The sequence below is a fragment of the Lonchura striata genome, chromosome 5, assembly GCF_050655825.1.
Source record: "Lonchura striata isolate lonStrDom1 chromosome 5, ASM5065582v1, whole genome shotgun sequence".
In the NCBI taxonomy this organism is placed as follows: domain Eukaryota; kingdom Metazoa; phylum Chordata; class Aves; order Passeriformes; family Estrildidae; genus Lonchura; species Lonchura striata.
Window position 1 is genome coordinate 61,536,978 of NC_140707.1, and position 12,270 is coordinate 61,549,247.

The 12,270-nt window shown below is 39.3% G+C and overlaps 1 protein-coding gene across 2 annotated transcripts in view; it reads right to left on the bottom strand.

Annotated features, from left to right (window-relative positions):
* Positions 1-12,270, bottom strand: part of SETD3 (SET domain containing 3, actin N3(tau)-histidine methyltransferase) — a 60,745-nt gene that overhangs the window by 10,364 nt on the left and 38,111 nt on the right. For both annotated transcript variants that reach the window (XM_021549715.4, XM_021549714.4), the window contains exons 7-8: positions 4,454-4,512; positions 2,484-2,598 (exon numbers count right to left, since the gene is read on the bottom strand). In XM_021549715.4, the coding sequence (XP_021405390.2) occupies positions 2,484-2,598; positions 4,454-4,512 (174 nt within the window). The remainder of the gene's footprint in view (positions 1-2,483; positions 2,599-4,453; positions 4,513-12,270) is intronic.

Consider the following 12,270-nt stretch of genomic DNA (forward strand, 5'->3'; position numbering starts at 1 on the left):
GAATTAACAGGGTGTTTACTTCTCTTCCCACATGATAGCTGACAAATTGCATCCCTTCAGTTTTATTTCTGAAGCAGACTGATACATGAATTTCAAGTTGTGTATAAAGCATGCAATAGTCTGCTTGGTCAGTGATTAAGGATGGACCCAGCCCAATAGGCAGAATGTAGCTTATTCAAAGCTCTGTCAGAACTGGTAATCAACCTCTGACTGTCAAAGTACAATCCCACTAAAGAATAACAATGAGAAATGCATGAAGACAACCATTTTGAAATAGTTCTTAGAGGCAGGTTGATCTAATTAATAGTGTCAGAAGCAAGAAAAAGCTGGATGGACCTAGCTCCAGTTAAAATCCAAAGAGCATTTTATTATCTAGCTCGTGGAAAGGGGCCCTGTGGAATAAAGCAAGAACAGGGATATATATGGTAGCTGATTGACTTGGGAGGTATTTCAGCACTACATTTGGAATAAACTAGACAGGGGTGCATTGAATGTCATCTTTTGTTCCTCACGTTCCTGCAATGAATTAACAGTTCCCTTGATGTATTTTAAAGGGATTGTGCTATGATTAGAGCAGAGCCCACCCTCACCTCACTCTACAATAATATAAACTACCATATAGGCAGCTTACAGTTATCTTAGCAGCCACCCCCCCATTTCTAATATACAAGGCAACTAGAGCACACAACAGAAATAGCTTTAGTAGCTTTTCTTAGCCCATTACCAATACTACAGTTTTCTATCCTTCCTGAGTTTATACCCATTTAAATTATTTTCTGTAGAAATATGAAATAAATTACTGAAATCTTTACATATATACAAAATATTTAAGTTCAGCACAACCTCCTTCTTTACCCTTTAGGATATACTTCAGCATAAAAAAATTTTTCCAATCCTGATATACCACTGCATTAGGAGGTTTGGCTCCAGAGGCTGGCTCCATATCAAACCCACCGTTAAACAGCATAATAAAAATAAAAATTACTTTATCAATTTAAATAGAAGTTTGAATGAGTAAAACAACATAAATAGCTGCTCTTTTAATATATGCTACTTAAATTGTCCCTCACAGAACCTTGATTCTCTTCCTCTTTACTCTAATCCCAACTTTGAAGGCATTCATTAAGAGTTGTCTAATGAATACAGACAAGTCTCTGCAAAAGCATCTGAAAGAGATGCCCAGCAGGAAAAGGGTACAGGAAGTACTGACGCTTGCAGATACGACTTACATTACAAAAATACACATTTCTGAATTTTAAGCAATTTTCTTTATACTGAAGACTCTCACATGAACTTTATTGCTAAATCAAAGCTGTGAGATTGCATAACAAATAGGCAAAGGAAAGAATCACTGTTAAAGAACAACATGTAATCACCTTGCAATAAGGAAAAATAAATAAATAATAAACACCAAGCACTTGCAACTTTGTAGCTTAGCCTACCATGCTGTAATTGATACAGCCATAGTAACACAAAACAAGCTAAATGTCAAGTGAAAAACTACTTGCTTTACAGTTTGTTCATTTAAAACAGACTTTTTTTATACCAACAGCACTAACACATACTGCTGTCCTAACACTCAGGTCAACCCTCCCACAAAAGAACCAGATCACTTGAATAGGATGGTTATATCCAGTGCTTATAATAATAATATCTACTGGAAACACAAGTAGGGGGTATGACTTTTGAAGTGTACCTGAGCATGACTAAATAACATTGATAAACCAGCCTCTCTGGGTTTCCATTTCCTCACCTCAGCATTAACTAGTCTGTTAATGAAATCAGGAATCATCCCCTGAACTAGCGCACGTAAGCCAAAATGTCAGCAGGTCTGACTTTTTATATACATATGTCACCTTTTAAATGTTTAATATGCCCTAAAGTAGTATTTTTGCATTTTGTTTCTTTGATGTAGTAACAGATGCACTGTTTTTGTTGAACTAGGCTTTGTTCTTGTTCTTGCTGTCTCTATAACAAGGCTCTTTGGGCACGGTTAGGAGAACAGGCAGTATTTCTTAGTTGCAACTCTCTAACCACTTTCCCTAGTGATAGCTGCAAGAGGCAACATCCATCAGTGCCTGCTTTCTGTTCTCAGAACAATGCTGTCCAGTAATGTGCATCTTTTTCAGCCCACCAGAAACAAAGTTCCATGTCAGGAGACTATTTAGACTTGTCTGGACAAAACATTTCATGTAAATGAAAACTTCAAAAAACTACATTATATGTACATAAGACATAACTTTACACAAGTATCAAATAACTTGTAAAGTTTTCTCTAGATAAAGAAAGCTCTCCTTGAAAAGCTATCATAAGATATTTGAGAACCTGACAAATCTTTCTTTCAGATATTAGTTTTTTAGGGTCTCTTGGGAAGATAACATACCTGTGTTAAGAAGAATAACAGAAAGTGTTACTAAACTACTGTATAGCAGTTGAAAGACTTAAGCCTGGAAGTCTTTCAGCAGCAATGAAGAAATCCTTACCAGTCCATTAGTATGATTACACATGTCCCATAAAGGTATTAGAGCCAGTGTAACTCTGGAACCGTCTTCTGTTGGAATCTGGTTCTGCCGTGTCATAACAGAGGAAACTGCCCATCTGCAGAAGTTACAAACATGAGATGGTCAATGTTCAAAGCATTAAAACACAATTGGCCATAGTCCCACCTAAAGCAATCATTTACACTGGGAATTTCTAAACTTAGTTTCCTTAAAGATCACACTGACTATAGGAACAGTAGAAGGCAGTATATCACTTGCATGAAAAGCAGCAGCTCCCAGGTTTCCAAGACATGCACACAGAACAAATACCAAACCAGGACTGTGATCCCTCTTCTCTTTGCACGATAATCTTCACACCTTCCCTTGGCTGCATTCCTCAGCCAGGATCCACTCCCTGTGTCAGCTGCTGCTTCCCAGCCTCACTGCATATATACCTCACACCACACATCCCAAGCCCAGGGTCACCTGCTCCTGCAGCTTTCCTTGCTGGGCAGCAGGAGCTCTCATCTATGTGCAAACTCATGTAAGATCCAAGATGTATTTTCCCCCTCACTCTATAAAAAGCTTATGTACTCCATGAACTGGAAGCCAGTGCAACCACCTGACACATGCATGATCTTTTGCTAAGTGTCTCTCTTCAGTTTGCAAGATTTTGGCTTAGGTCAGTATTGCCAGATTTTCCTTCTCAATAGTATTGACAGGAAAAAAAGCCACAACATTCCAAACAGATGTCCAGGTAAAAACCATTAAGAAAGTATTACATAATTCTTTAGCACATGAATATCATTCAAAACCCTTCTAAATCAGGTTAAGTAAACAAAATGCAAGCTACCTTTTCAAACATAAAAATCTATAGAACAGTATTTTCTAGAATTTCATTTTTTATTTTATACCTGACAAAAATTAATATTAGACACCAGTCGAAAAAAGAATCTTAGTCTCATCATGTTCTGGCCTTACTACATACATGTGTTGTGGGGTCTTTTGAGGGGAAAAAAGATGTCACCAGGAGAAGGTCAGAATAATTTTAATTCCCACAGACTCCTCTACTAACATGTACTTAATATACAGAATAAGATTTCCTGAAGGATTTCTTCAGAAGAACTAGATTGATAAGAAAGATAGCGGCAGAATGAAATCAACCTAACATCTAAAGAAAGTTAAAGTTTAATTGTGGATAATTCTTATATACAAACACTGCTTGAAACACAGTAACAATATGCTTCTTGTTAATTGTTGCAATTTGTCTGTAAAATTTTAGACCACTTCACTTGTAAGTTGCTGTGTTCCTCAATGACCCTTTAAGTGAAATGCTTTGGAAATCCCACTTTCATAGCCTTACCACAAGTACAACTAGGCTAGAAAATCCCTTTTATTTTAATCATTTAATAATCATGCTATTTTAATAATTTAACAGAATTAAAGCTCTCTTTATTATTATCTTAATTATTATTCTTTATATCTAAGTTCTGTCACCCCTTATAGCACCTCCAAGTGACACTCATGCTTCGTGTGTACAACTTCCATTCTCCAGCTCTCCTGTTCAACAGCAGCAGCTCTAGATATTAACTTTTGCCCGTATGTGCTGGTAGAGCCTTTTATGAAAAAAAAAAAGAAATTAAAAAAATTTCCCCCAAACCCTAAAACCCTTGCCACATCAACTGAATTATTTTCTTAAGAAACAAGGAATTATTTTAGTGATCTGACTACATGTGCCAGTGGGCTAAACTAACTGTTTATTATGAATGACTATTCTTTTGTAACAATTAAAATCTGCATATTTATTTCACTTTCTTCTTCATTAATAATGTGTATTAGTATTAAATCCTACAATTAACATTTCAGTAACAATAGGGCTTTCCCACCAATGAAGACTTCCAGGGCCCCATAGTTTACCAGAGTAAAAACAGAAAAGAAACCAAAAAAAATAAAAAATTAAAAGATAGACCAACCTGTAGTCGTCATAAGTGAAAGAATCCTTTAAGGGCAGTTTGCTGGCATTAGGATGGGTCTGCAAAATGTAAGTTGCATAAAAAGGTGAAAAGAGGAAGAAAAGAGAAATCAGAAATCAGTCAGCAGAATTTCATTATTTAGCCGCCTAACAGATCCTAACAAGAGCCAAATGAAGCAGGAGGCGTCCAGCCGCGCTACAGAGGGATCATCATGCTATTATGCTCTCATACATCACTGTCAACTTAATTTGTTGTGCCCAGCAGCCGCCATAAATCTGTTTCTTCATATTTCAAGGCTGGAACCCACAGACTTTGTACAAAAATAAAAAAAAATTTAAGGTGGACTGGGTATATGAAGGTAAAACATAATCCAGCTCTCGATGCACAGTGGGGGAGAGAAATCAGACAATAAGTGTACATTAGCTTTCACCAACTTCCACATTTTCCTCTCCTCTGTGATATCAGTGAGGTATTTCACAAATGCAAGAAATATTATACAAGATTTTCAATTCTTCCTTGATACCCTGTAACAGGATTATTCAGTAAAAGTTGCACTACACCTCTGAAACAAAAGCAGATTAAAATATTTAAATAGCTTTGGTGACAAACACTGATTAGGCAGTATCTACATTAACCCATCTACACAAGCTCCTATCTAAAAGTGGAGCTGTGTCATTTGAGAATGTATACCACAGTTCTCATTAACAAGCAAACATTTAATTTCTAAAAGCTTTAAATAGCTCTGATACCCATTATTTTTCTGACTAATTACCTTATTTAAAGTCTCAAAAATACAGGTAGCTGTAAGCCCACATTCACATATTTTCTTTAGAACTTTGTTCCAAATCACAAATGGAAAGCCATAGCAGCATAAATTTTAATCTTCAGGTTCAATTAGGTCTCTGAGACGAATTGAAGGAAATGATCAAACGGTTATTTCAGAAGATACAAATGATTTTTTTGCATAGCTCTATCTTTGCGACGCTTTTAATGCATGAAGCTCCATGTAGTACGCAGTTTTTTACTCTTGATGCATTAGCATCACAAGTGCGTGGTAATTTATCATTTCTCACTGTAATGTACTTGCTGGCACTGTGTGCAGGACAGTAGGGGATGAGGTAAAAGTGGCTCAAACCGTAAATCAATTAGAAAACAAAAGCTTGTGCTCAGCGCGCAATTTTAGGCAAATTACATATTACAAAAGACTGCCAATTGGGTGTGAGGTCCCAGGTGGCTGCTCTCCCTCAGCCCCTCCGGTTAACCCTTCCGATGGGCTTCCTCCGGAATATGACTGAAGTAACATTTCCAGTGGCTCCTGTCCCTCCCCTCACTTTTCTTTTTTTTTTTCTTTTTACAGCACTCTACGTTTCCACATGATTCTCACTCACATCGATGGCACAGCCATTGTGTAACAAATCCCTTCGAATTTACTTGTAGCAACACCCTGTACAGTTGTTTCTTCTCACAAAAACACTGAGCACAAACCCCGGACTGAGACAAAGCCAAGACATTTCAGGAGGCACCTCCGCTGCCGGACAGCCCAGAAACGAACGCAGAAACTCAGCCTTCAGCTGGGATTGATTATTACAGACAAAAACCTCCCTATAGTTTTCATTTATGACAATCTAATTTCAACTCTTTTTGTTAGTGTTATTGATGTATTTTGCAGGAGCTTGATAAATAAGCAGGAAAAGACAGCACCAACACTGCGAGTATCAGCCCCTCAGTTTCCCTTTAGAGCACGGCCGCGTTTCCCGCGCTGTGAGGAGCGGGGCTCCCATCGTGCGCCTCACGTTCACAGCCGGCGTTCGCATTCAGCGCCCGCCGCCCCCGGGCGCTCGGCCCCGCTCCGGCCCCGGCAGCGCCCGGGCGCTCGGCCCCGCGGCCCCGGGCGCTCGGCCCCGGGCGCTCGGCCCCGCTCCGGCCCCGGCCGCGCCCGGGCGCTCGGCCCCGCTCCGGCCCCGCGGCCCCGGCCGTGCCCTCACAGCGCGGGCCGCGCGGGCTGGCACTGCCCCCTGCCGGCGCCGCTCGCTCCGCTCGGCGCTCCGGCCGCCCGCCCGCGGGCCGGGGGCAGCGAACAAGCGCCGCCAGCATCCCCAAGCCCGCGCTGCACCGCGCACCGAGCGGGGTACGACCTGCTCGTCCCAGGAGAAAGATCCCGGTAACGCGAACACCTCTGTCTGTCCCCTCTGTTCTCTCCTGCTTTCCTCCTGCTCCCGAAACGGCAGCATTTAGTGGAACATGCTGTTTTTCCAAGGGTAAGAATGACTATGGTCATAAAGCATTGGAAGTGAAAAGGCATCGCGGACACTGCGGGGCCTCAACAGCCAAAAAGCCACGGCTGCAGCACCTGTGTTCAGCTCCAGCGCACACACCATTCCAGGAGCACCAGCCTACAGCCTCAGCCCAAACCTGGAGCAAGTAACCATAGGATGCAAGATTTAATCATGTTGTCATTGTCCTCTCTGTAGGAAACGTGTATTAGATTAGTAGATCACAGGGAGATCAATTGTTCATTTCACACAAGCAGCCCCCAGTAAGAGCCAACCTGAACACCCAACCTATGGGCAAAGATCCTGGATGCCAGCAAATGCTCTGTCACCCTTCCCGGTTTGTAGATCTGTGAAATTTTGGGACTGCCCCTAAGTGAACACCATCCAGATGTAATTCACAAAAACCCACTAGTAAATTACAATAAAGGACAAAATATATGGTCTTAAAAGACACAGGGCAGAATTAAAATCCCAGCATATGTAATTACCATATTTATAACATCCCGTGGTACAATATTCTAGTAGCTCTTTTAAAGTTAAGATACGTCAGCATATTTGATCATTTTAGATTTCTGGTTTCATCTATTTTACTATGTAACTTAAAAACCCTATAGATTACAAGAATCTGAAGACACACAAAAAAGAACAATATTCTGATTAAGAATTTGATTTAGTATGCAGCTTCTCTTTATAGTCCCTTGGTAAAAATGAAATCTCCCTAACAAACACTTAATAAAACCTGTCAATATATCTAGAAAGAAAAATGACACAAATGCATTAAGTATTAAATACCCTTGAAAAAAGTCACATATTCCATGAATTTTTGATGTACTATCTTGACATTAATGTAAAACCTTGATATTTATAATTGACAGATATTTAATAAAGTATAGAAGATGACTGCTGCATAGCATGCAAATTGCTCAGACTGCTCAAAAAAAGATTCAGACGTATTTAAACTAAACAAACACTTAATATGTTAAAAAAAAAATCAGATCTAGCTTTTACAGGTTCATGCAGCTAGGTCTCTACAGATTAGCTTTCAAATGTGACATTATCCACTACATGAACCCTAATTTTAACTTACCAAGTCTGTATGAAGTAGTTTCAGAAAGTTGGGAGGGGAAGCTTTAAATAAAAAATGGGAACATGAAAATATGAATATATTCATTTAGATGCAGGTCCTGACATTCTACTGAAAGAGTTATTATAAAGAACAAATACCATTTATTTCGTTACCCTTTCTGTGAAAATATTGTCAGAGCTGGCAATCAGGGTGATGACCACTGCAAAAACAAATAGTGGCATGCTGAATTTCATTTTCCTCCTGATGCTGCTATTCCTAAAAAAAAATGAATAAAAAAATGCTTTTTCCCCTTCAATGTTCCAAGCCTTCTTTGAGACATTTGGAGGATATCTCAAAATAACCAGAAATATTAAAAAGTAACAGTGATTGCTGCCAGATTGTCTGCAGCCACTGTGGAAAGAGACAGACTGTTATTCTAGTCACCTAAAACACTATCAGACTAGAAGCCAGTTACTCAGTATGGCAATCAGAGGAAGGGGGGGTGGGGTGGGGGGGAGAATAAAAAAAAAGAAAAAACAAGAAAAGGATACTTCCAAACACTTCCACTTTTTTCTCATTCTGTGAAGCACTAATATCCAGGGGTTCACATCTCATGTTTAATGCCTCACAAGCAAGCAACACTCCCAATGTGCCACAGGGGCCTCTGCGTTATTAATTTCTCCATCAAACTTTTAGATGGACATCACAAGGTAATGATTCTCAAGTTCCAGAAAGTAGCTGCTGAAGGACTCCCACTTTGAGGGCTTGTTTCAATGGCATGAAAGCTGCAGTGTAGAATAGGTGGGTGCCCTTCCAGCTAAGAAGCCACCACAACCTTCACTCTGCTTTCCAGCCTAGGGGCATTTGCCTCTCCTGTCAGAGTGGCCAGACTTCTGAAGACAGTAACCCTTTTCCCTATTCAATCACAAAATGATACAGCTCATTTATCAGACTTCCTAATCTTGATGGAGAATTTCCATTAAAATTGGCTAAATATTTGCTTGTTTACCAAGTGATGCAAAGAACAAGTCCAATTACTGTAACACACAATACAATGTCTGAGTAGAAGGAAAAATTAAAGTTTACTTAGTGTCAAATGTGTTCACATCTACACTACTAGATGCCTTGAAAAGAGCTGATATATTTTTATGTGAAATCATATTGCCTAGTGTATTCCTTTGTGCTATTAACCCTTGTATAATCCAAGTAAGAAAAAATTATTTTAATAACCAGATGAGATCAAAGGTAGTTTTTTTTTTAAAGACACCACCTCTAAACTGAGATAAATTGATCATTGTACCCACCTACTACTCCACTGCAATACATAGCTAAAAAAAGGTTTTTAAACATCCTTGTTTTTGTTGGTTTCCTGAGTTTGTAGACAAAGTTGGACTTCTGTGTCAACTGTTTCAAGTACTCACAAGTCCAAGGCAAAGGTGTGGGCAATCACTGCATTGATATCACTAAATCAGATTTCAGTAATCTCAGAAACCTCTTCTAGCCCCATTCAAGTGGTAACAGCTCCACTTCTACCCCAGGAAATGATCATAGCTAGTGTTAAGAATATACTGAGGCCACCACTGCACTCCCTTCACAGCCCCCAGAACACTAAGGGTGCTTGAAACAGTTAAAGCCAAAACCGCTTTAAGTTTCCACCTTGTTAACTTTCATTCCTTTGAACTTAAACCCCAAGGGTTACTTGCTTTTGACCAAACAATTTTTTCCTCCTCTTCTTTGCAGATTCTTCTCTCTTTCCACTGTACTCATTAACATGGGGAGATTTCGTTATGAGCCTTAGTGGATGCTACTTGATGGTTTCAGGCCAATGTGTAGGTGTACAAAAATACAAACACACACACATTCAGGGCCAGAAGCAGGAAGATCTGTCAGCATTTGCTGGTTACTGTCCCTTTCCTAGCTCTGGAAATCCTTTGAAGCAGCAGCCTTGAAGAGAAACTCCTCTCTGTGGAGCTGCTGAGGCTTTAACTGCCCTAAAGCTAAGTAAAATAAAGAATTCAGAATGGAGGATCCTAGTGATCTACAGGGAAACAAGAATTTGCTTTTTCCATTGGACATATGCTGCCTAACCTAATGAGGGAAGCCAGTTTACTGTACAGGACAGGAGACAAAGCCAAAGATTATTTTATTTTGTAACAACAGTTTATAACTACAGAGGCATGCTATAGAATTTTCAAACAGGCCAATACATGAAGTGCTAGGAATAAGGTTCCCAAACTTGTACCTTCATATGACTTTCCTAAAAGAAAAATATAATTCTACTTTGCAAAACCTATTAAAATGAATCTTAATATGAAAAAAGGTATCACAGGATTGAAACTTCTTAAATCTAAATAATATTCTTGCTTAATTCTTTATGTCAGCAATTTTTATTTACTTTCTGCCAATATACACAAGAAAGCACTGTTCCAGACTATTAGGGGATTCATGCAGCGGAAGCAAAGCAGAATGACTCCTTCTGGTGCAATGGAATTTAACTGCACAGTCCCTTTTTCTGTACCTTCTACCTGCAAAATTGTTCTTTGTTAATGAGACAGGAGTGGCACAACAGACACTCAAACCATTAACTATTAACTCAAGGGTCTGAAGGACTGACAACCCACTTCACATGCAATGTGGTTATTGTTGTTTGGTAGACAGAGTACACGGAAACAACTCTGAACTGACTGCAACTGAGTACCCCACCTCCAATCCTGTGCCATCTCCTTTTTTAAACAGAGGCAAGACAACCATAAACTCCTTAACAGCCACTTCTTCATCACTCTATTTCAGAATAGTACTTATTCTGTATGTGTGTATGTATGCATACACAATTCTGAAATACTACTAATCTTTCCCATAACAGAAGATACTCCGATACAGCATTTAAATAAGTGACCAAGTTCTCTATACCTTTTTTCATCCTTTCACAAAATCACTTAGAGCTGAGTGCAGCCCCATTAAGGGCTGAAGTGGGAGAAGCTGGGCTGAGATCAGATGTGTTTAGCAATGAGACAGCCTCCCAAGCCCTTCCCAAAGCAGTTCACATGACAGAAGGATACACAACCTCCATTATGTCCTGTGATAAATCTCCTTGCAAAATATGAGTTTACTGTTCATGCTGGGCCCTAGATTTACAGGTTCATTCTGCAGCATTTCATTCACATTGGTACAGTAAGACAGCTACAAAACCCAGCTTCCTTGCAAGGATCTATGTTTGCACACCATGACACATCTTTTCCTCTATAGGCTCTTCCCGAGATACAAAGTGTACCTTGAGCATTTTTCATTTCAGGAAACACGTTACCTTGTTAATTTCAGGAGCTGGACTTTGATGATCCTTGTGAGTCCCTTCCAACTCTGGATACTTTATGATTCTGTTTAGTGCAATATGCAGGAACTATGTTCATGCACAAATTCATCCCACACCTCTACTAATAGTGAACTCCACTATTAGGTGAATCACAAGCCACAAATAAAATGCTGTGATGGAAACCCTGAAGTGAACTGCTTTGAAAGGACAGAAATTGTATTTCGGATTCACAACCACCTCTCAATAAGAGTTTGCTAACAAGCATAAATATTATGCAGTATAGTTTAAGTTTTGTTACCTGTGATTCAACTACTAGAGCTTTCCAATAAATCGTACCAGAAGCCACTTAGGTGGAAGCTTGGATCATGATCATCTCATAACTAAGCTCCTACAGGCCATGGCAAGTCCTGGAATGACAGGTACTGGGGCTACAGTGGCACATACATCCAAAAAACTGAAAACCTACCATTTCCTCTTCAGCCCGCATTCAAACAACAGTACAAGAAAATAAACTTTGGTTTACTTAGCAACATATCAATGTCCTACTGTGTGGAGTATTAGCATTGGGTCTGACTGAAGAGGATAATCCACTTTGTAATTTAGTTAAATTACTAATTTTAACAAAGATAAGTACCCTGTATAATTTTGCAGTGCTTAAAGAATACATCCTTTGAGTATTCCGCTCTAAGAAACATCAGCTTGTTATAATATTTTAAATTTATGGAACATTTGTAACTGCTGTTATATCAGGAAAAATATTAAATCTGCACAATAAGTACAAACTTTATATGAGAAACTATACTTGTAAATGCATGATGATCTCCTGATGTCTGCTCAGGCACTCACTTCCACAAAAGACACAGACAACATCCCTGGGGATAGACTCAAATGTCCCACAAAGTGCAACTCAGTTAAAAAAAATGCTACTAACAGAAAAGCAAACAAAAAACTGTCTCCACTCTATTGGCTGTAAAAAGATATGCTTATCTGCATTCTCAACTAGGAGAGTGGTTGAGAACCCCATCTTCAAAAAAATGTCTTAAAAGCCCATACTACTAACAAGAGAATGTATTATTCCTCCCAAATGCAGTTTAAACTAAGCAGAAACAAATTTTGTTTTGCACTGGCACATATGCTTTGAAGTACATCCCTGCTTCTCTAGAGGAAA